General features: G+C 41.0%; 1 protein-coding gene across 1 annotated transcript in view; it reads left to right on the top strand.

Annotated features, from left to right (window-relative positions):
• Positions 1–1,330: 1,330 nt before the first annotated feature.
• The window catches only part of LOC101554454 (collagen alpha-4(VI) chain-like), a 105,722-nt gene continuing 81,553 nt past the window's right edge, over positions 1,331–25,499 (top strand). Inside the window, exons 1-7 of the mRNA XM_055135048.1 lie at positions 1,331–1,406; positions 8,543–9,148; positions 11,126–11,713; positions 12,835–13,428; positions 16,111–16,740; positions 20,716–21,261; positions 21,665–22,219. Of these exons, the coding sequence (XP_054991023.1) occupies positions 1,331–1,406; positions 8,543–9,148; positions 11,126–11,713; positions 12,835–13,428; positions 16,111–16,740; positions 20,716–21,261; positions 21,665–22,219 (3,595 nt within the window). The remainder of the gene's footprint in view (positions 1,407–8,542; positions 9,149–11,125; positions 11,714–12,834; positions 13,429–16,110; positions 16,741–20,715; positions 21,262–21,664; positions 22,220–25,499) is intronic.

Raw genomic sequence — 25,499 nt, 5'->3', positions numbered from 1 at the left:
CAGCCGTTGGCCAAGGACAGGCGAAGGAAGAACGAGGACCAAGCTTATTGCTGATTAGTTACCGTTTATTCAATCTTCCATCTTTCTCATCTCCTGCACTCCCATCTCCGTCCTCTCTCTCTGTCTACTCCAGCCTTTCTCTGGCTTCTCTGTCTCTCCTCCTACTTCTCTCTCCCACCTTGCCCTCCAGGCTACACCCAGCCAGGTAGCAAAATCAACATAAGAAAGCCCTTCCTGAGGGCAGGGCATTCCAAAGCCCTTCCTGACTCTTAAGGTTTTTTTCCTTTCCTTAGTCCAAACACTTATTAACATCTTAATACTAGTTATTTTTGTATGGACATAGCAAGACATACATTGAGGCTTGCAAGGCAGCTTTCCTGGCAACATCTTGCCACCGACTCAGACCACAGCACTCAGGCCAGATTAATCATTCCTCACCCTAACAGGGTACAAATCTAGTTATCACTGTTTGGATCATGACAACATTTGTCCATGATCAAGCTCTTAACTTATAGTTAAGCATTAGGCACTTTGGCCAGGCCCATCTCGATGTAGCACACAATTTACCACTTGTCCTGGGTCCGTCTCGTCCCTCCTTGGGACCCTGCTTTTGGGGGTGCTAGGAAGTAAGGGCAGCTGAGGCTTAGGTCGAGAGAACAGATGCCCAGGAGGAAAATATCATGTAGAGTCAAATGACTCCCAGGTTACAAAATCATGGCATTTGCTAAGTCTTCCTGTGTCCATACAAAAAGGACATTGCTCTGAATAAACTATGCAAAGGACTCAAGGAGAAGAGAAAAACATTATTTACAAGTCAACAGAACACTAAGAAAGAAGCTACAAATAAACAAAGAGGAATGGAAGCACTGTGATGGGAGTAACCCAATAAACCTAAACTACCTGAGGCTATGTTATCCTACAGGGGAGTATTGCCATTTTGACAATGTTAATTCTTCCTATCCATGAGCAGGGGATATGTTTCCATTTCTTTCTGTCCTCTTTTATTTCTTGGATTAGTGTTTTGTAGTTTTCTTTGTAGAGGTCCTTTACCGCCTTAGTTAGGCTGATTCTGAGGTACTTGATTTTCTGGGGCATGATTGTGAATGGGATTGGTTTTTTCATGTCACTTTCCTCTGTCTCGTTATTTGCGTATAGGAAGGTCATGGAGTTTTGGGTATTGATTTTATAGCCGGCAACTCTACTGTACAAGTCTATTGTAAAAGCCAACTTTACTGATGTTAAATATCATATAATATGACATACCCACTTTAAGTGTGCGAAGACAATTTTAATTATTAGGTTTTTTTTCCTTTCTAGGTATATATCTAGAATGGAGAATTGGAAGACACTTTTGGGAGTCATCTTTCTTGCATCTACTTTTGGCTTCATTAACTCACAGAAAAATGGTAATGCACTGATTTCTTTAAGTTCAAAATGATCATACCTTGAGCCTATTGGTAGTGACAAAATAAAATATCACCGTCTTCTCAATTAACGAACGATAAAGAGATTAGGTATTTTAAACAACAGAAAACTGTTCTAAAGAAACATTTGAGTTTTTTCAAAACTACAAAAAAAGAGTAAGATATAAGAAGACTATAAATCTTAATGTTTTCTTACTAGGCTGTAGGATAACATAACCTCAGGTAGTTTAGGTTTATTGGGTTACTCCCCGTCACAGTGCTCCCATCCTTTGTTTAGCTGTAATCACTTCTCTATGCTCTCTTCCCCAAAACAGTTAGTCAGCTTTCCCCTAATCTGACTTTGCTAATTTGTAAGGTCAGACCTTTCTAGGACACGGAATATTATAATATTGCCTTTCTCCTCTCCTTATGCTTTTTGAATAATTTACTTCAAAGCAATGTCCTTTTTGTATAGACACAAGAAGACAATATTCTGCTTTTGTAACTTGGGACTTAATTGGCTTCAAATATTATTCATTCCCGGGCATCTGCTTTCTCCACTTAAGCCTCAATTGCCCTCAGTTCCTAGCACCCCAAAAGCAGGGTCCCGATGAGGGACGGGATGGATCCAGGGCAAGCGGTGAGTTATGTGCTACCCTGACATCGAGATGGGCCTGCCCTAAGTGCCTAATTCTTAACTATAAGTTACGAGCTTGATCATAGACAAATGCTGTCATGATCCAAAAGTAATGACGAGACTAGGACCCTGCTAGGGATAGAAAAGACTGATCTGGCCTGAGCACTGTAGTCTGAGATTGAGATGGCCCCAGGAGAGCAATTCTATAAGCTTTAATGCATTTCTTATTGTGTCCATACAAAATGATTAATATTATGAATGCTTATATGTTTGCTGGATAAGGAGAGGAGAAACACACTCATGGGACTCCGCCCTTGCGTGGATCCTCCTGCTGAAAGAGAATCAATCTAGGAGAAGCATCCCCTGAGGGAAAGGAACCTTACCCCTATTGATTGTGACCACCCCTATGTGTACACCCCAACCTCCTCATGCTGGGGGGATTTAACTAGGCTGTAAGAGTAGGTTGGGGGGCCAGATCCAGAGATCCAGAGAGAGATCCAAAGCCCGGAGAGAAGCAGAGAGAGAGAGAATGAAATAAACTGATTGAGCAACCACCTTGACCTTCTTCCTTCCGTCGCCTGCCCTTGACCGACAGCACACACAGCGGTTCCAGGGCACTGAACCCGGGCGGTGAGACAGAGCCACCCAGAGAGCCCGGGAGTGGTCACGCCCGTCTCGGCAAGCCTTATTTTTTTACACTAGGCTATAAATGCTTTTGAATATCTGGGTCTACCCTACTGAGCCTGTGTTTTACATTTTCTTCTTTGACAGAGATTTTCTGAGGGTTGATTGTTATGAGATAGATGGCTTAATCCAGTGCTAATGAAATTGCTGTAATTTTTTTTTTCAGCAATTCATATGGATTGTTGGGATTTTTCAAGATGAAATTCTCATCAAGACGAGATGGTTTAAGTAGACTAAACGCCACTGAGATAAAACTAAGATTTAATTATTCAAATATTCTTATCTAAACAGACTGTTATTTGGGGGTGGGCAGGGAAAAACAAGCTCTCCAAGTTTTCTAATTCTCCTCACTTGTGAACAGAAGCTGTGGGCTTCCTGTTTTCATCTTTCAAACACTTACTAAAATGGCAGAGAATTGGTGGAGGGGTTTTGAAAGTGACAATGGATAATTGTAACAGAAGGTATACATCTCTAAAGCTACTTGATGGAATAACTACTTATTTGCATGGAAAGTATTCACTTGACAGATGGCTTCTTTTGATTGCACAGATCATATAAACACTTCATGGTCTATCTTTGGTCTCCTGCAAAGAAGATGTGAAGGGGGCAGGGCAGTCAACCTTCCATGGAGCACTTTCTGAATTCCCACCTCTAATAGAATTGCATTTTGAGGGACAAAAAGAGACAAGGTTTAATAGTCTTAAACTTTGTACAATAATGGCTCCACTTGGCTTTATTACCAAGATTAGGCAAACTTCTAATAGGTGGCACTCAAGACTCTAGAAATAATGGATTTGCTGTCTTTGGACTCCAAAGTCCACCATACTACCCCAGTCCTTCTCTGTCTCAACTGTCATGTGATATTTGCTTGTCTGTTTTGTGGACTCCTGATTTATTTTTAATTTTATCTGAGTGGGGACTCCCAGACGGTACTCAGGAGGTGATTCTCAGCCAACCAGATGGGTGGTTCAATGGAAGGATCAATAATGTGCTTTTCCAAGGGCCCTTTGGTGTTAGGATTACCCAGCCTTCCCACAAGTGTTTGGGACCCCCCAAGTATGTAGCTGGCAATACTTGAAGGGCCATGTAGTGCTGAGTCTCAAAATCAGGTTGAGTGGTAGGTAGGCCCTTATCTCCCAGCTCCTGGTTTAATTTCTAATGAAAGTTCATCTACTTGAATATCAGGAGACCTGATTTCTAATATTATTTCTTTGAATGGATTTACCTGAATTAGTTTGTCTCTCAAGTTCTAATTTTTCTTTTTTGTGTGTGTGAGAGATTAATTAAATTCCTTAGCACAGAGGGTAGGGCATTTGCCTTGCATGCAGCTGACCTGGGTTTGATTCCTCCACCCCTCTTGGAGACCCCGGCAAGCTATCGAGAGTATCTCGCATGCAAGGCAGAGCCTGGCAAACTACCAATGGTGTATTCAATATGCCAAAAACAGTAACGATGAGTTTTACAATGGAGATGTTACTGGTGCCTGCTGAAGCAAATCGATGAGCTACGGGATGACAGTGACAGTGACACTAACAGTGTCAATACATTGGTCTCTGATCACTTTTGAAAATTTAAATTAAATTTAACTTCTAGTGAAATTTACTTTCTTAGTCATAACAATCATATTTCACATGCTCATATAGCCAAACATATCTCATGGTTACAGTATTGCATAATTCCCAAAGAATTATTTTCACTTCTAAAGTTTTCTGGTCCACTTATTTGGTTGAACTAGTGTTCATATTCTTGCAAATTGTCTTTTTTTCTCCTTTTTTTTAATTGAATCACCGTGAGATACAGTTACAAAGCTTTCATGTTTGAGATTTATTCATACAATGATCAAACACCCATCCCTCCACCAGTGCATATTTTCCATTACCAATGTCTCCAGTATCCCCCTCCCCCCATCCTAATCCTCTCCCTGCCTCTATGGGAAACAATTTCTACAATACATTCTCTCTACTTTTGGGCATTATAGTTTGCTTGAATTTTCCTGCCACCATTCAAGCCTGCCTGTCAGGGAGAGACACTAGATCATTTATTTTCTATTGCTCACTTTGAATATAATGAGAGGTCACATGGCCGTGAAAGTGGTCTGCACATGCACTCCTAGGATTCTAAGATTGTAAATGGCTGAACTCGGAAGTCATCTCTGTAGGTCAGTAGTCGATTTGGGGATTCAATTGTTTTTCTCCCTCTTCTTTCCCCAAATATTTCTTTGCTCAGATACTTTTTTGTCAGTTAACAAAATATCTGTGGTCAATCAAAGTGTATGGAGCTCAAAGTCCAGTTATTAGCCAAATAAACATGCAACTAAATGTTATATTACAAACCAAGATGAAAATACCCCATTCTATGGGAATTTACCAGGAAAAGAAAGGCTAGAAAAGAAAAAGAAGAGAAGAGAGGAAAGAGGGAGTATGGGAAGGAGGCAAGAAATAAGTGAGGGAGGGAAGAAGAAAAGAACATGAAAGGGACTAGGAAAAAAGGAAGGACATAAGTCTTGTGTAGGGGGGTAGCTTGTGAAAGCCCAGTGACAAGAGGGAACATGGTGGGGAGGGGGTTGAAAACTGGACCAAAGAGCCTGAAACAAAGAGAACCTAGCGAAGAGGGTAGAAAAAAATGATATTAGACAGATACTGTATGGCCATCTGAAGTCTGAAGTTTTGCTCTAAAATAAAATTCAGAATGTATTTAATTATTGTGGAACTATCCCTTGGCTATCCAACCACTTTTTTTCAATAATTCACTGAACATTTACTAAGTTTCTATTATACTTTATAAATTCCACGAGCTCTTTTCTAAATAAGGACACTGGTAACTGGCTCAATATTAAGAAAGGGAGATAATTATACAGTATAAAGGGTTTTGTTAAAAGGTATATTCAAGGATCAGAGCTGGGTCCTAGAACTATTCTTTGGCGGAAGTTTGTAGGAAAAGTTCAAATTAAAAGTACATATATGTTTATTTTCTTTCTTATTTTCTTTTTATAAAGTTGTTCATGATGATTTATTTCACTCCATTTTTCCAACCACCACCCAACTCTTCCCCAATAGCAGTATCCTAAATAATTTATTTTATATTAATTGTTATTAATAATTCTCTAAAAATGTTTAGAAAAGGTTTTCTTAGAAAGAAGTATGTGAAGATTGTATAAGAGATAACTAACATGTTATTGCAGGTTAATACCTGTGTGTTAATGTTTTTTTTAATCAAGATAGGATACCTTCTACTTTACATCCCATGCAATGTGGCCAAACACTTTTAAACCCCAGAAATGTTTAGCTGGTGTCTGCTTTTGTTCCTCTTCCCTCCCATCATGAGTTTTGTGAGTTTTTTTCTTGTCACTCCGGACAAACAAGTGTGAGGTGTAGGGTAAGGAATCTTGATGGCTACTGAGAAATAGATCATACTCACTTTTTTCTTTTTGTCCATACCTGTGTTTATTCATCACAGGAAAGTGAAATGTGAGTTGAAAGGGAGCAGGTGATCTGTTCCCCATCATACCAGAGAGACTGATTCTGAGACCCAGTGAGATTTGCTGCTTACTCAAACCCTGCTGTACCAGGTGTCCATTGTCCAACCTTCTCCAAACTGGAGAGCTCAACTCGAGTCCCTCTTGTTCTGGCAACTACTGGGAATGTGGTTTCCATAAAGAAAGCTGAGCTTAGGAGAAATAGCTGCACAACGCAGGCCAAGTTCAATGAGCAAAAAGACTAATGTAAGCTACACCCACTTTAGTCTCAAGAGTCAAAGTAGATGGAACTGGAGGATAACCCAGGGGGACCAGAGGTCAAAAATGAAAATTTTGATGTCTCAATCAAATTTCCTAGAGGCAGAGATTTGGACAAGAATTTAGTGAGTGTGTCATTTTTTAAATATTTCCACTCTTCTCCAGAAGAGGGTCATTCCTATGAAACCTTGGCCTAGAGAACAAAGAAGCAATTACCATTGATTTATCAAGGGGAATTTTTGAGTATTCTCAGTCTGTCAAATCACACCAAATATCTCACAGAACCTAAAATAATGCTGATTAAAAAGTAAATTCAGAAATGACATGGTAAACACACTGTTTAAAGTGCTTCCCAGGGGAAAGAGCCTAGCAGTGCCACTTTTGGGGGTTCACACTGCCTCAAAATGACACTGAAAACTATTTATGAGCTTTGATTTTTACTGTAAAAGCAAAAGATTATTTTTAGGTTTCTTAGGTAAGAAAAAATAATGTTGGTCTTTGATAAAAAGTTAAGTGGCTTCATGTGCATGTTCAAAAAAATGGGACATGCCTGTACTCTTTGGAACATTGATGGGGGAGTGAGAGAAGTGAAACGGGGCTGTGATTGTCACTCAATGAGCCACAGGTAAGATCGCACTCTGGGAGCTTACCACTGAAGCTACCAACACCACGTACTTTTTCCCGAAAGGCTGTGATTAAATATGGGGCCATCCCAGAAGACATGTAACTTCCTAGATGTCTTTGGACAAGTCCTTCACACGAAACAAGATTCTGGACTGGGGCTGGAGTGACAGCACAGTGAGGAGGGCATTTGCCTTGCATATGACTGACCCAGGTTCAATCCCTGAGATCTCATATGGTCCCCTGAGCGCTGTCGGGAGTGATTCCTGAGTGAAGAGCCAGGAGTAAACTCTGAGCATCATCAGGTGTGACCCAAAAAGAAAAAAAAAGAAAAGACTCTGGACAAAGTCTCTGATTTGAGCAGTTGACTTCAGTACTTGATTCAGGTGGGGCCTTAGCATACCAGCTGACCAAGGAGATCTAGGTGGGTATCAATAGCCTGCTGTACCGGTGGAATGTTAGTTTGTTATATCTAAGGGATGAGTGAAGCCACTGTCAGGGATCCAATGGAAGGGTCAGATATCTATTTGAATGGAATAGAGGGTGGAAGATGAGCAGAAATAAATAGTGGGCAACAGGAAGAAAAGGGTAATGATGGTGTTCCTGAGCCTTGTGCATCTTAAGTCATCAGTAGAGAGCTGTGCAGGCAGATCTATGGGGTGTGAAGGCAACGATTTGGAAGGTAGATTCTTTTTTTTTTAACTGCTTATCTCACTGCAATTTATTAAAAATAAATAAATGAAGTGGAAAAATTAACTTAGGTTTATTTCATGAGTAGAATATCTAGGATCAGATAGAGAGACTATATTTAACTTTTTTTTAAATTTATTTATTTTTATTTTTTTAATTTTTTTTTCCTTAAAGAAATATTTTATTGAACCACCGTGAAAACAAGAAAAAAAACACAAAGCTTTCAGGTTTAAGTCACAGTCAAATACTGATTAAACCACCATCCCTTCACCAGTGCACCCATTCCACCACCAAGAACCCCAATACACCCCCCTCCCACCCCACCCCCCATCTAAGTAGCTAATGATATTCCCATTATTCTCTCTATATATTGATTACATTTCATATTTCCATACAAATTTATTTATTTTTAATTAGAGAATCACCGTGAGGGTACAGTTATAGATTTATACACTTTTGTGCTTATACTTCCCTCATACAAAGTTCGGGAACCCATCCCTTCACCAGTGCCCATTCTCCACCACCCGTAAACCCAGCGTCTCTCCCACCCTCCCCAATCCCATCTCCCCCCCACCCCACCCTGCCACTGTGGCAGGGCATTCCCTTCTGTTCTCTCTCTCTAATTAGCTGTTGTGGTTTGCAATAAAGGTGTTGAGTGGCCGCTGTGCTCAGTCTCTAGCCCTCATTCAGCCCGCAACTCCCTTTGGAAGGTAGATTCTTGCTAGTGGCTGTCAATTTTGTAAGTTGTGTCTTGAAACTGACTCTCTTCCTCAGGCTGCAGAAAGGCCTCTGTCGGAGATGTCGTATTTCTGGTGGACTCCAACATCAAGAACCTCCAGCAGGCCCGCTTCATACGGGGCTTCTTGATCAGTGTGATCCAGGGCTTCAATGTCACCCAAGAGACCATCCGTGTGGGCTTGGCCCTGTACAGCAATGTGCCCCATTCCGAGTTCCTACTTTCCGCCTACCACCAAAGAAACCACATCGTGAGACATATCCAGAAGCTCAAGTTTCAGTCGGGAAGCAACAAGATGGGCTTGGCCCTACAGTTCCTTCTAGATCACTACTTCCAGGAAGCAGCTGGGAGCAGGGCAGGGCAGGGTGTGCCTCAGATCGTCGTGCTGATCAGCAGTGGTGCAGTCGAGGATGCTCTGCAGGAACCCGCTGAGGCCTTTAGGAGGGCAGGCATCCTACTGTATGCCATTGGCATCAAAGATGCAGTTCCGGCAGAGCTCAAGGTGGTGGCAAGTCATCCCGTGGAGAAGTTCATGACCTTTGCTCCCAGCTTCTCTGATCTGAGAACTTTGGCTCCGAAGCTGCAGCAGGAGCTCTGTGATATTTTGGCAGAGGCAGTTCAACCTACCAACCACATCTCTCCAGGTACTAAACGTTTTCCCTTCTTACATCTGATGGCGGCATCACAGAACTCAAAACTTTCTTGCTCACTTCTGCCACTGTTGTTATTTTCCATCCGGGTTTTTGTTTAATTTTAATGATGAAACTCCATAGTAAACCATCTATTTCATTGCTGCTCCAATCATTGACCAAAAACTTAGCAACTTTTTTTTTTTTGTAGACCTGATTTTTTAATATGGGGAACCTGAGGCAACACATAAGCTTTGATTATAGGATTTTAAGAGCAGATTTAATCCAATATAACAGATGTTTTAGAAATGCATTCACTAGAAGCAGAGCCTGAGGCAAGGATTTGGATATATGCTTTCTATTTGGGGAGAGTTCCCAGAGGATTCATAAGTATGTGAGGGAAATTATAGAAGTAAAGGAAAGTAAGAAAGGGTGTGATCTCAGGCAGAAGCTTCACAGAGGGTGGTTGTCAGTTGATCTTACAGAACTGGGAAGCCCGAGGGTTTCCTCTGAGTAGTTTTGACCCAAGGTAAGGAATTGGGTCTTTTATTCTCTTTTGATTTTTAAAATTTACACCACAATTTATAAGCTGTTTACAATATAATTATTTGGGGTATAAAATGTTGCGACACCAATCCCACCATGGGTGTTCTCAGGGTTCAGGAATTGGACTTTCTTATATTATAGGCAAAGAAGGTATTTTTTCTTTTGATTTTTTATTGATCTAATTTCTTTTTATTGAATCACTGTGAGAATTACAAAGCCTTCATGACTGAGTTTTAGTCATGAAATGATTGAACACCCAGCCCTCCACCAGTGTACGTTTTCTACTACCATTGTCTCAGTCTCCTTCCCCCCTCTCCACCTCCCCCACCCCCTATCTTTACGGCAGGTAATTACCTTCTTATTCTCTCTCTCTATTTGGGTCATTATAGCTTGGCAAAGAAGTTTCAGTAACCAAAGAAAGTACCCCCAAAGAGCACAGAATGGTAAATAGGAATCTAAAAACACCTGAGAAAAGCACTATTGTCTGTAAGAGTATGTCATCTTTTTAATTTTTCTGAAAAAAAAAAAAACCATGAGAATATAAGACCAGTATAAAGATTTTGATGGTATAGAGAGGGATATTGAGTCTTAGAGTGATTACTGATAAATAGAATACAGTGCTACTAAATGGTCAAGTTAGAAGGATATTTATTATGGGACACAGTCTATATTTCAACTTTCAGAGAAGTTGGTGCCATATACTCTAAGAGATAAAGTTTATTATCACTGGAAAGAGGACAGCGATTTTCTCAGTATGGCACTGCTTTTATGGAAGTATGCATCTCCTTCATGAGAATCAGGAGATGTTCACGTGGGTTTCAAGATTGGAGACATCATTAGGGCAGGGACACTAAGTTGGTCCATCAGCTGCCTAGTATTGCTTTCTTTTGATATAAATTTTATTTTATTTAAGTACTGTGAGTTGGGCTGGAGCCATAGCACAGCAGTAGGGCATTCGCCTTGCATGTGGCTGACCCGGGTTTGATTCCTCCGCTCCTCTCGGAGAGCCCGGCAAGCTACCCAGAGTATCTCACCCGCAAGGCAGATCCTGACAAGCTACCTGTGGCATATTCAACATGCTAAAAACAGTAACAAACAAGTCTCACAATGGAGATGTTACTGGTGCCCGTTCAAGCAAATTGATGAGCAATGGGATGACAGTGACAGTGACCGTGAGTTATAAAGTTATTCATAGTTGGGTTTTTGATGTACAATATTCTAGTATTGATCCCACCACCATTGTCAACTTCCAGATTGGAAGTTGGAACAACTTCCAGTGTTTGCCAGTTCCCTCCCTTATCCCCTGACCCAGCGCCATCCTGTCATCTTGACAGGCACCTTATAATTTTGGTTGCTCTCCCTCTTTTTATAGAGTTTTTGACACCATTAGTTTCAAGGATTTTGAGTAAATACTTGCTGACCTATCTTTTGTCCTCTCCCTTGCAGCTTGCAGAGAAGCAGTCCTGGCAGACATTGTATTCCTCGTAGACAGCTCAACTAGCATCGGGCCCCAGAACTTCCAGAAAGTGAAGAAATTTCTTTATTCTGTTGTTTTGGGGCTTAACATCAGCAGTGACCAGGTCCGAGTAGGACTTGTCCAGTATAATGATAACATCTACCCTGCCTTTCAGCTGAACCAGCATACTCAGAAGAGCGTAGTTCTGGAGCAAATCCATAATCTTCCCTATCGAACAGGAGGCACAAACACAGGGAGTGCCCTGGAGTTTCTCAGGACCAGCTACTTGACTGAGGCTGCTGGCAGCCGGGCCAAGGACAGGGTTCCTCAGATAGTTATCCTGCTGACAGATGGCGAGTCGCAGGATGAAGTCCAGGAGGCAGCTGACCTGTTGAAAGAAGACGGAGTTCTTGTGTATGTGGTAGGGGTTAACGTTCAGGATGTCCAGGAGTTGCAAAAAATAGCCAGTGAGCCCTTTGAGAAGTTTCTCTTCAACACGGAAAATTTTAACATCTTGCAGGATTTCTCAGGAAGAATTCTTCAAACTCTGTGCTCGTCAGTGGAGAGTAAGATAAAAGGTAAGCACTTGTGTCAAACCCCAGTAGTTCTGACAGCCTGTCATTGTTTGTATTGCAAACCATAAGGCCCAAAAGGAAAGACAAACAGAGAGAGAGAGAGAGAGAGAGAGAGGAGAGAGAAGGGAGACAGAGAAGGAGAGAAAGAGAGAGAGGGAGGGAGGGACGAAGGGAGGGCGGGAGAGAGAGGGAAAGAGAGAGAGAGAGAGAGAGAGAGAGAGAGAGAGAGAGAGAGAGAGAGAGAGAGAGAAGAAAAATGCCTGCCATAGTGGCGGGTAGGGAGGAAGGGGGTGAGAGGAAAACTGGGACCAATGGTGGTGGGAAAAGTACACTGGTGAAGGGACATGTGTTGAAACATTATATGACTGAAATCCAATCACAAACAACTTTGTGAATGTGTATATCACTGTGATTCAATAATTAAAGTTTAATAATAATTAATTAATTTTAATAGTTATTTTTAATAATAATTAAAAACAAAACAAACCAAAATCCCCAGTAGTTCCACCAAAGTTACCTGACTATACTGAGTCAGAATGAACTGCCTACAGAGGGCAGGTCCACCATTGCTGTGACTTTTCCAAACTTCCATCTGAACTGGGGATGGAAGGATGCATGTAGTTCTTGTGAGGAGAGAACAGCACCTTACCATTTTTTCAGAGCAAGCAGCATGGGTTTTAAAGTGCAGATGGCCTGTTTGGTTAACCCTGCCTTTGCCAAATATCTGAGGATGGACACAGCTTCTCTCCTTCACTCAGTATTCTCATCTGCCTGGCAGGATAGTTTATGAGCATCAAATCAGATGATGTGTATAGAAAGTCGCACACAGTAATGACAGTATACATTAAATTCCTTTGCCTCTTTCATTGGCTGAGGAAGAATAATGGAAAGGGATTACAGTCTGCCAAGTCAGACAAAGAGCAGCAGGACATAAGTTGGGGGGAGAACTTTGTTTCACATCGAAGAGGTGGATATCCAATATGTACAGTGTTGCCTGAGTAATAACTCTTCCTCTTATGCTTCCCACCCTAAACCTAAACATCCTTGCATTCATGTCTCATGAAGCTTTAATTTAATTTACTTTCTTCTATATATTTCTCCCCCACTTCTTTCTTCCACTCCAGAATTTACCAAGATTTATGCAGATGTGGTCTTTCTTGCTGACACATCACAGGACACATCAAGGGTCAGTTTCCAGTGGATGCAGACTTTCATCTCCAAAGTGGTTGGCTTGTTGGATGTGGGCAGAGACAAGTACCGTATTGGACTGGCGCAGTATGGTGGACAAGGTCACACTGAATTTCTGCTCAATACCTACCAGACCCAGGATGAGATTATTGCTCATATCCGTGACCAGTTCATGCTCCGCGGTGGCTCCAGGAGGACAGGCAGAGCTCTGCGATACCTTCATCAGACGTTCTTCCAGGAGGCAGCCGGAAGTCGGTTTCTGCAGGGCATTCCCCAGTATGCAGTGGTCATTACCTCGGGCAAGTCTTCAGATGAGGTCAAGGATGCGGCGCAGATCCTGAAGGAGAAAGGCGTGAAAATCATGTCTGTGGGTGTGCAGGACTTTGACAGGAGCGAACTGGAGTATATAGGATCTCCCTCCCTTGTATATGAGAAGCAAGGACAAGATGGAATCAGAGAGATAATTCAGAATATGAATGTGGTGATCCAAGGACATGAGTTCACAGTCGAGACTGAGGAGGTTGTTCCTGGTAAGATTTAGTTATAAATGAGGCTGACACCCAAGGACAGTAGACACAAGGGCCAGGAGTATTGCCCCATAACTGAAAGCCTCCTTCATGAGTGGAGGGGAGAAGGCAGATGGAATAGAGAAGGGATCACTAAGAAAATGATGGCTGGAGGAATCAGTTGGGACGGGAGACGTGTGCAAAAGTAGATAACGGACCAAACAAGATGACTTCTCAGTGTCTGTGTTGCAAGTCATAATGCCCAAAAGTAGAGAGAGAGTATGGAGAATATTGTTGGTCATGGAGGCAGGAGGAGGGTGGGAAAGATGGGGTATACCGGGGATATTTGTGGTGGGGAATGTGCACTGGTGGAGGGATGGGTGTTTAATCATTGTGAGATTGTAACCCAAACATGAAAGCTTGTAACTATCTCACAGTGATTCAGCAAAATAAAAAAAAGATTTAGTTATGAAGTGTGAAACAAGGGATGCCTAAGCATAATAGAAAAAATTGGGGCAATAAAGGAGAAAGATGGTGTGTTCTGAATTCCTCAATATGGACACAAGAGATTTAAAGGAGGAGGAATACGGGACTATCCAAAGAATTCACCCTAAATTAACTATAATCACAGTTGATACAAAATAAATCACCCAATATTTTGACTGGAAGGAATGAACTATTTTCAAAGATCTTTCAGAAGTCAACTGACCTTAGGATCAGGTGAATAGCTTTGCTAATCTTGCCTAGACTACTTTACAAAATGGGACTTAACTGGGGGTTGGCCTATCTAGGTTTGGCTCTATTTTATATTATTCATCTTTTTCTGATATTGTTAGAGTAGTCTGGAAATACTTTTTTCATAGTCATTGTAGAGACCAAAAGAGTAAGTCTATTTCCTCTTTTGTTTCTTTATACGACACATATGTAAGAGCATCTGGTATTTATCTTCTCCCTTTGACTTATTTCAATTGGTATGACCTCCTCTAGTTTCTTTCGTGTTGCTGCAAGACAAGATTTTATCTTGATAATGGCTGAGCAATATTCCACTATGTGTATGTGTCACATATTCCTTATCCACTCATCTGTCTTGCTACATTTAGATTGTTTCCACATCTTAGTTTTTGTAAATAGTGCAGCAGTGGCTATAGACATGTAACTTTTCAAATTAGTGGTTTTGAATTGGGGTGGGAGTGGTTAGACAATACTCAGCAAGGTTCAGGACTTACTCCTGATGCAAGGCAAGTGACTAACCCCTTTTATTATCTCTCTGGTTCCTTGGTTTTAGTTTTTTGCATTTTAAGAAGAAATATTAAGAGTAGAATTTCTGGACCATGTAATTTTAATATTTTGAGAAATACATATACAATTTCCTGAACAAGTTTACATTCTCACTAACAGTAAATGTGGTTTCTTTTTCTCTATGTTTACACCAGCACTCTTCCTGATATATTTTTATATAGGTCATTTTTACTGGTGTGCCAATATCTCATTGTTGTTCTTATTTGAGTTTCTCTGAGAAATAGTGAAACTGAGCACATTTTTATGTGCCTCTTGCCATTTCTTTGTCTTCTTTTCTTTCCATTTATTGACGAATCGGTGTTTTGTTATTGTTGAGTTTTGTGAGTTTTTGTTTTGTTTTTTGCTTTTTGCGTCACACCCAGCCCAGCGATGCTCAGGGGTTACTCCTGGCTCTGCGCTCAGGAATTATTCCTGGCGGTGCTCAGGGGACCATATGGAATACCGGGGATTGAACCCAGGTCAGCTGTGTGCAAGGCAAACGCCCTACCCACTGTGCTATCGCTCTGGCCCTTGTGAGTTCTTATATGTCTTGGATTTTAGGCTTTTGCCAGTTTTATGGAAAGTGACTACATCCTCCCATTCAGTAGGATGTATTTTTGTTTTAATGATAGTTTCTTTGGAAGTACAGGAACCTTTTAGTTTAGTGTAATGCCACTTGTTTATTTTTGTTTTTGTTACACTGACCATTAACATGGAAGCTCTGAATACACAATGGAAGCTAATACCATTAAATATTTTGCTTATGTGTTTTGAATATAAATAATGACTTGCCTAATTTCTGCGGGTAAGTCTTCTAATATTATTTTGATAAATAGCAGCAAGAATGGACATCTTTGTCTTTTGCCTAATCGTAGAAGAAAAACTTTCAGTTTTTATTTTGATGTTAGCTGTGAATTTGTCATATATGGCCTTTACAATGCATATTTGCTCTGTCCCAATTTTATTGATAATTTTTAATAAACAGATTTTTTATTGTCTAAAGTGGCCTCTGCATTTAGTTATATGTCTGTAAGACTTTTTACAATTCCTTTTGTTGATGTGGTTTCCCACATTATTGATATATGTATATGAACCATCATTTCATTCTTGGAATACTAGCACTTGGTTGTGAAATATTCTCCTTTGAATGTATTATTGAATTAAAATTTCTAATATTTTGTTGAATATCTTTTCACTTACATTTATCAGGAATATTGTATTCGTTTTCTTTCTTTTTGTAATGTTTCTGCTTTTTACCCTTCAATTCCTAAGAAAATTTTCTGGTAAAGCAGCCCGATTTCTCTATATCACTATAATCTATATTTTGTCTGAACTATCACATATTACTCTTATATGTAAGATAAATGGTGTTTTTTTAAATCACTTTGTTCTTACACTAAAGCCCTTTCTTTCTGCTTTCATTTATAGCATGTCCAACTGCTTTCCCAGCTGATGTTGTATTCCTCATTGAGGACTTTAGCAGGGTCAGACAATCAAATTTCCAACAAATTGTCAGTTTCTTAAAGACCACTGTCAGATCTCTGAGAATTCATCCTGATATTATGAGAATGGGCTTGGTTTTTTACAGTGAAGAATCCCGACTTGCATTTTCTCTGGATACCTATCAGACTGCAGCACAAATTTTGGGGCATTTGGACAAATTAACCTTCCAGGAAAGAAGAGGAGAGACCAAGACTGGTGCTGCCTTGGACTTCCTAAGGAATAGCGTTTTCCTTCCAGAGAAGGGCAGCCGAAGGCTGCAAGGTGTGAGACAGATAGCCGTGGTCATCACTGAAGGCTCATCCCAAGATAGTGTTTCCAGACCAGCCTCTCTTCTCCGTAAGGCGGGCATCACCATCTACGCAGTGAGCACGCAGCTTGCACCTGCAAGTACGGACCTCAAAAAGATCGCATCCTATCCTCCTTGGAAGCACGTCATCCCCCTAGAATCCTTTCTGCAACTCTCTGTGGTGGGGAATGTGATTAAGAACCAACTGTGCCCGAAGGTCATGGACATAAGTGTCGTCTCTTCTGAGATGAGCAATGTTCTTCAAACAGGTAGGAAGAACTTTTTAAAATTTAATCTTGAAAAAATCCCACAAGACTTTTACTCTTCTTGCTCCATACACCCACCTTTTTTTTTTTTTTTACTCAAGACTTTGGAGACAGTGATTAGAAGGCAGAAATCAGTGGTAATGCGCATGCTTTGCATGTGCAAGACTTTGGGTTCCATTCTCAGCACCACACAGTCCTCTTCCCCACCATCCACCCCAGCACTGCTGGAGGCCTACAATATTTTTAAAAACTGCAGACACAGAATTCATAACATTTTTATTCTGTCTTGATTTTAAATAGTGCTGAAGAATATGAAGTAAACATTCTTCCCACCTCCTGCCTTAGCCCTCATCTCTTTTTAACAGTTTGAAGCCATTGGATCCAATTGGTGCATGTGCCAAATTTTAAGTTACTCAAAGCAGGAAACTTATAAAAATGACACAAACATAATTTGAAATGGAAAAAGTTTAGTTTATTGCATATAAATAATTTGCAAATATTTTGGTATTGAATCAAGACATATTAAAGTGAGTCCTGTTGGTTACATTTCTGTTCATGTTTTTAGCCAGTAGTACATTTTCTATAGTTGCTAGCCTGCTTTTCTTCCTTTTTTTCTTCCTTTCTTTCTTCCTTCTTTCCTTCCTTCCTTCCTTCCTTCCTTCCTTCCTTCCTTCCTTCCTTCCTTCCTTCCTTCCTTCCTTCCTTCATTCCTTCCTTCCTTCCATTTCTTTAAAGTGGAAAAAGAACATAACTACTTTTAAAATAATTCAAAACCAAAATTATTGTTTTTTTATTATCAGAAAAAGTCAACCTAGCTATTGAGCACAGTAAAAATTTATTTTTGAAAAACTTGCCTTGATTGTGTATAGTTAAAAAGAATGTAACCTAATTTTATAGTTACAAAAATGTATTTCATTAACACTGAGCTCCTCTTGATTTTGTGGTATTTTATTCACAGAGTAATCATAATAATAAAAGTGCTGTATGTCGGCTGGAGACCTCAGTATTGGTAGCTGTATTCATTTTGCCACTGAGTGAAGTGGAAAAGGGAAGGCATTCAATGTGCTGTCAGAACATTATTTGTGTTTAACACAGGACAGTAGAACTCAATTATCTATGAACAATTTCAGTAGAGGTCAATTCCAAGAGTGCATATTGAATATGTATTAAGAAAATGGTTAAATATATGCACTTTGTAGTCAAGATGCCTGAAATTTAAATTCCAAATCTGCCACTGGCTCTGATGAGTATCTTTGTGTGTAATGTCTACTTGTCTATTTTTGTCCACTCATGCTTATACTTCTTAGATTTAAATTAGAATTAAAGTAGGAAGACAATAACTTAAAAATGTAGGAGGTTAACATAATTTTAAGGCCGTGATGACTCCTTCAGTGGAAAATGAATGAAGTTTTGTTGTTTATATTTTAATCAATAAATAATCCTGAGGTCTTAAGGTTTAAGATATCTAAATATCCACCTTTCTCTGTAATTTGTGCTTTTTACCTCTTTTTCTTAGAATGAGGAACAAAGTAGTTAGAAATGAATTTCATTTTCTTGTGCACCCTGACTCCTAAATTCTTCAGAGAAGAAGGAGGGGAAAAGATTCCAGTTAACTCAACAAGCATACATGGAGTTGAGAGCTGGTCTCTTTCCCAGTCTGCACCGCAGCTAAAAAGAAACTTGGAATTAGGAAAATCAGCTGAAAGATGAGAGGGAGTGGGAGGTGTAGGCAGTTGGGACAATTTTACCGGGATTTTGTCCTGGGTGGTCTTAACAATCATCTTATCATTTATTGACCATCTGCTCAGTGTTTGACACCCTGCTAAGTACTGTGTATATGTAACAGATGTGGATACTTAGCAACATACAGACTGTGAAAAATATGCACGTTCTCTTCCTTTTTTCCTTTATGTGTTCCCATCTGCCAAAATTGGCAGAAAATAATCTAAAAAAAAAAGGTAGTTTGAGGACTCTGGGCTCCCCTGGACAGTGCAAGGACCAGGGACTGCAGAGGAGCACTGGGGCTGGCTGCAGAAGTGGTCTGACTCCTGGACAGTGGTCCTGTTATTAGATTTAGGCTTGTCATCTGCCTCATGCCCAGTGGGGATGGAGTCCTCAGTCAGGTCTGCATGGGGAGCAAATAACTCCACGCTCTACCTTTCTAACTCCTATCTCCTTCCAGTGCCTGTCCTCATAGGGGAGCGTTGCCATTTCACATACAGGATAGGCTGCGAAATATGAAAATACACTAGATGAGCCACAGTTTTAAGAAGTACATGATACCTACTAGGTGAGCTAAGGTCTTCCCAGGTGAAGGCTTAGAGCTAGCCTGAGTGCCATGTCAGACCATTACTCTGTGAGCAAGAGAGCAAGAAATGGCTTTTGATCTTTCCTGGGTCCCAGGAACCCAGAGCCTTGCTGAAGGTAGTCAACAAGAAGGGTGCTTCATGCTTTTCCAGGCTGTGGTTGTTTGGCTGAAGTAAGTCAGGGGGTGATCTTATTCGTACCGGTTCTGCTGTTTCCAAGATCTTCTTGAATCCTCACCATCAGCATATTGAGTAGGTGCTAAGATTCTCCCTTAGCAGGAATCCTCAGATTAGGAAGCTGAGATGCAAAGAGTCGAGTCTTCTTGTAACATGGAGCTCTTTTGTCCATTAGAAACCAAGCTTTAAAAGCAAGTGAGTCACTGAAGGAACGGGTCATTTCAAACATGAAGGTTTTGACTTAACAAAATTGAGTTTCACAACGTGCGCTCTTGCTCATACATTTTAACTGTGTGACTCACGTGGGAAGCAGGGAGACAGAAGGGATCCTGGGATAACTTGGAGTTCAACTCTGCCCTGGTTTGAACTCTGAGCTCCTTCTCAACGTTCCCATTTGAGAAATCTCAATATTTATGTCTGCATGTAGGGTTCACAGACTCTGAGACAAGAATTTAGATGCAAGTGATTTATTTGGGAGGTGACTCAGGGTCTTTGGCAGGGGCGTGGCGATACGAGAGGAAGTGCAGGACTTCTTTAGATAGGGCTGTATTAGAGTGTAGGTTATTGTTACAATAGGTGGACTTCAGTTTGTCTTGGATTTCAGAAAATTATTTTATTATTATTATTATTATTATTATTATTATTATTATTATTTTCAGTGCCATGCCCCATGGTGCTAGGAACAATTTCCAGCTTTGTGCTCAGGGATCACTCCTAAAGGTGCTTATGGGAAACCGGGCAGTGCTGGGATGGTACTCACTCAGGCTTGGGCTTGTACGCAAAGCATGCTTGTTCAGCATATTCAGAAATATCTCTCCAGCTTGAGTAAATTATTCTAAAGTCATCTCCAAATCTTTCCACCCAAACGGCAAGAGGTTAGGGTATGGATCTCCTATTCCCTATTAATCATTCATTTTATCTATTCCCAGACTCTCCTCAGACATTTTTTTCCTGTAATTTCTGGGGTTTTTTTGGCGGGGGAGGAGGGCGATGTCAGGGAGGGCATGTCCAGAAATGCTTGGGGGCTATTCTTAGCTTCTTGCGTAGGGTTCACTGTGGTGCCACAGGAACTGAACTGGGATCTCCTGCATGTGAAGCCTGTGCTCCAGCCTTTTGAGCTCTCTGGACTTCCCAGTGTCTGGGTTGGCCATGATCCTCGCCAGTGAGTAACCTTGGGCAGAGTCATAGGCTTTTGTAGAAAGATGTCGACTCTTAGGGCAGAAAGGAAAATAGAGCAGGTAGGGCGCTTGCCTTGCATTTTGTGGAGCGATCCTTGAGCTCAGAGCCAGGAGTAAGCCCTGATCCCTCTATGGTGTGCCTTCCCTGCCCTTTTCTCCCCCCGCCCAAAAAATCCCAGAAAATAAAAAGAAAGATGATGATTCTCAAGGGAACAATAGGTATTAAAGGAAGATGGCTGGGGATCAGGATCAATGACTTTGACAATAGGCCATTTCACTCACTTCTAATGAGTCATTGCTTTTTTTCTACTGCCCAGGTTGTGCTAATGTGGAGAAGGCAGATATTTACTTCCTTATTGATGGGTCTGACAACATTCAACAAGAAGATTTTCTGGAAATGAAGATGTTTATGAATGAGATGATAAAAATGTTCCATGTTGGGCCAGACAGAGTACAGTTTGGAGTTATCCAGTACTCAGAGGGAATAAGTGTTCATTTTACCCTCAGTCAGTATTCCAGTGTGTCAGGATTGAAGGCAGCCATTGGTGACATCCAAAAGAGAAGTGGGGGCACCATGACAGGCGATGCCTTGAGGAGTATGGTCCAGGTGTTTGAAGACACTGCTCGCATCGGTGTGCCCTGGTATCTCATCATCCTCACTGGCGGGAAATCCGAGGACCCAGTGGCTAATCCCTTAGAGATTTTGAAGAGAAAAGGAGTCAACATTTACGCCATTGGAGTCAGAGATGCTAATGCAGCTGAACTTCAGGAAATATCTAACAACAGGACATTTTTCGTGCATGAATTTGATTCTTTGAAGAACATCCAACAAGAAGTGGTAAAGGACATCTGCTCCTTAGAGAGTAAGAATTTTTCCCTCCTAGCTTTTCTGTCTCTCCAACTCTATGTTCAATCGAATTGAACAGAATTTACCCTTGAAATGTGAATTTATTGGTCCAAAAGTGAGTACTGTACTTGGAGTGAATTCATTGGTCCAAAAGTGAGTGTTGTACATGGAGTGACCATGACCTCAAAGATACCAAGCTAATCAAATTTTGTGTCTTCATCACAGTTATATCTTAGTTTGAGAGGGCCTTGTGCTGAGTCTCAAAGTCTCAAATTTCTGTGGAAAATTTATTTCATTTCTTCCTCTTCCCTTTTAATAAATATGATTTGCTTATACAACTCCAGACATTCTTGAGGATTTGTAATTAATTTGCTATTTATTCTGAGTGAATCTTTTTCTCCTTCACCCCACCCCTGCAGCCTGTAAGAATAGGAAAGCCGACATCATCTTCTTAATCGATGGTTCGGAATCCATCTCCTCAGAAAACTTTGAAAAGATGAAGGCATTCGTGAGGAGGTTCGTGAGCCACGCAAATATTGGTCCTGATGAAATACAGATTGGCCTTCTGCAATTCAGCACAACCGCCCAGGCAGAATTCAGGCTCAACCAACATTCCTTCAAGATGGACATTCTTAGAGCCATTTCAGATATAGAGCAGCTGAATGATGGCACCCGCACGGGCAAAGCCCTAAATTTCACTCTGCCTTTTTTTGACAGTTCAAATGGAGGGAGACCCGATGTTCATCAGTATTTGATTGTAATCACTGATGGGGTCGCCCAGGATAATGTAGCCATTCCAGCCCAGGCTCTCAGGGACAGAAACATCATTATTTTTGCCATTGGGGTGGGAGAAGCCAAACACTCTCAGCTTTTGGAAATCACTAAAGATGAGGGCAAAGTATATTATGCAGAAAACTTTGAATCCCTGGAGAACCTGGAGAAGGAGATTCTTTTTAAGGTCTGCATTCCACAAGGTATACAAGGTGCACAAGGTGAGTAGTAAATGACTAGATACTTGATCTAAAAACTTCTTACAGACGGCAGGAACTCTGTTGGTTCTTGCAGTAAAGCAAAACTAATTCTTCTCTCTAGGGAAGGCAGAGAGGAATACCCAGGGCGAGAATACCCAGGCTGACCCCTAAAGTTGTGTTTTCCCATCCCCTGGGGATTCTTGTACTCATTCCCATGGCCAACAGTATGCCGACCTCTGGAGGCCTGAACCTTCTGGGAACTCTAACTCTAGAAAGTACTTATGACGCTTCCCTTCATTCTTTGTAGAGAAATGAAACTAAACTGGAATGTGAGAATACAAGTCACTGCAGATTTTGGTGGTTTAAAGGGAAATAGAAGCAGAGAATAGTATCAGCTAGATGGTCTCTACTTGTGGGAAGGGTGGTGCTTGGGCCCATTCTTGGCCAACAGGGTCAAAGGTTCAGCATGAAGGCCTGAGCATGTGGTGCTGCTGGACCCAGTGTTGCCGGGAATCCCAACACCGGGGATTACCTGGGGCACCCCCAGGAGTGCTTAAGCGCCTTTGGGGTCAAACCCAGTGATGTGCAGAGGATAATGTGGTACCAAGGAATGGAGTCAAGACCAGCTGATGCAAGCTTTGATCCTTAGCTCCTAATACAATTTAAAAAAAATTTTTTTCTTTTTTTTTTGCTTTTGGGTCACACCGGATGATGCACAGGGGTTACTCTTTGCTCTGCACTCAGGAATTACTCCTGGTGGTGCTCAGGGGACCATATGGGATGCTGGGATTCAAACCCAGGTTGGCCACGTGCAAGGCAAATGCCCTACCTGCTGTGCTATCTCTCCAGCCCCCAACCCCTGATAAACTTCTTGGGCCCTAGACAGTATTTCTTATGAAATAGAACACACTGTATTTTCCTGAGACTATGTAAAGGGCTCGTTCTATTTTATTGCCAATCTGATTCCATATGGCTAAGGTCATCTTCAATGCCACTTTATTGTTTCGTGCTTTTATCCCAAACAACAAGACCCAAGACCAGGGATCCTATCTCTGACAGTCTGGGTGGTCTGGTCTGTTGCTCTTATTTTCTGATATTCATCTTTTAGTGGGTCCAGAGATGTCATTATGGAGATTACACTTCCTACTTAAGAACGTGGAGGAACGGAATAAGAGTAGGGGTCGGGGGTGGAGGTGGAGGTACAATACTACAGTACAACCACATTCATGATCAGAACAGCTAATATTTAGATGGTGCTATTACTTTTCATTCTGGGGCATGTTCAGAAGGATTTCATATGTTAAAACATTTACTGTTCATATAATTCCATGGGCTATATACTATTTTAGAGAGGAGGAAACTAAGGCAGAGCTAAAGCATGTTATTTGGCCCAAGGAAATAAATTGCAAAAACTGAGATCTGATTCTGGGTTCTTGTTCTGATTCTGGGTTCTGATTCTGGCAATCTTGCTAAAGTGCAGATTATGATTCAGTAAGTTGGGTGGGAGTCTGCCTTTCTAATAACTTAGAAGTGGTATGGATTTTGCTGGCCCTCTAATGATACTGAGTAGTAAAGTCAGTATAGTGCATCATAATATGGTGAGGTATAGTCTGAAATAATGTAACATGGTGAAGCAGAGTATAGAATAAAATAACATAATGTAGCTTAAACTGTCATAGAACAATATAATATGGAGTATTGTATAGATCAGTAATAATGTGAAATTAAATAATATATAAAGGAATTCATAAACTCCATTATTTCTTTTCTTTTTTAATTTTTTAAAATTGAATCACCATGTGGAAAGTTACAAAGCTTTCAGGCTTAAGTCTCAGTTATACAATGCTCAAACACCCATCCCTTCACCAGTGCACATATTCCACCAAGAGAAACCTCAGTATACCTCCCTGCTGCCTCGCCCCCCACCCCCTGCCTGTGTAGCGGACAAATTTCACTTTACTTTTCTTTTTACTTTGATTGCATTCAATATTTCAACAAAAGACTCACTATTATTGTTTGGAGCTTCCCCCCTCAAAGTCGGACCTGTTGAAAAGGAAGCATCTGATAATTTGTTTTCCATTGCTGACAATGAAGAGATATGAGGTCACGCAGCCAGCTGTATTTTAGTAACTGACTCCAGGGAAATTTCTGCCAGAAATTGCATCACTGCAAGCTTGTACCTCCCTTTTGTGGTTGTCACAAGATGGCGACCGGGGCTCAGTTCACAGTCTAGGGACATTTCTGCAAGAAGCTGCTGGTGCCCAAAGTAGTTTAGCCGACCTCCGGGGCCATGGTCGTGCAGCAGAGGAGAGGCCGCACATGTGCGGCCACCGGGCATATATCTCGCCGGCGCCGGTGAAAGTCCATTATTTCTATAAGCGATACTGTGTGCCCCTTAGCAATGTCCAGGGTGCTGGGGTAAATTCCCAGCATTGTGTCCTTGATCTTTTGTGTTAAGCCACCAGCCCAAATGGCCTAGAAGTTTTGTGGGGTTAGGGATGGGGGGCTCCTCCAGGCCTACCAAGCACTGCCATGGAAAATTATCCCTTCTGGCACTCCTGCTAGAAGAGATCCTGTGTTGTAGACCATTTTCTTATTATGTCTCAGAATGTACTGATGTTTAGCTGGATGTGGGAACTCTTTGTAGTTTTATCTCAAAAAGAATGAAAGATAATTCTGTTTCTCTTTATGCTCCTAGGTCACTAACCACATGTCTTATAAGAAGGTCCTGCATTTTTGACCTTCTACCAAGAGACAGAATCGGGGATTTTGACATTCACAAAAGCTCTTTCCCATTATTTATCTTGCTTGCTTCTTCAAAGATATGAGAAACAAGTATTTATTTTTAAAAAATACTGTCATTTGTTAGGATGTTTTTGCCCATGAGGAATAGAGGTTCCGTTCAAGCCAGAAGGGCAGATATTTCTACATAAATTGAAACTTCAAAAGAAAGCTGTCGCATTATATAACTGAAACTCACAACCTTGCAACTTGTTTTTCTCACTGTGATTCAATTAATTTTTTTAAAAAAATAAGTGAAATACAAAATAAAAAAGACCATCTCTGTGTGGGCACAATCCAGATTTTTGATTGGTTTTACCACTGTGTACAGAGCATGTTTCTAATGGGTTTGATGGTCTACATTCAACTAATCGTCATGCCAACCCCCATGTGAGACAGGGTGACCAGTTTTCAGATGAGAAAACAAGAAGACAGAGAGGTTCAGATGCAAATTAATGGAGCAGGGTTTGATAGGTCTGAACCAATTTTCTAGAACATTAAA

This window comes from Sorex araneus, chromosome 4 (genome assembly GCF_027595985.1).
Source record: "Sorex araneus isolate mSorAra2 chromosome 4, mSorAra2.pri, whole genome shotgun sequence".
NCBI classification, from domain to species: Eukaryota; Metazoa; Chordata; class Mammalia; order Eulipotyphla; family Soricidae; genus Sorex; species Sorex araneus.
Note: the sequence above shows the minus strand (reverse complement) of the source record. Positions and strands in the feature narration are given on the sequence as shown.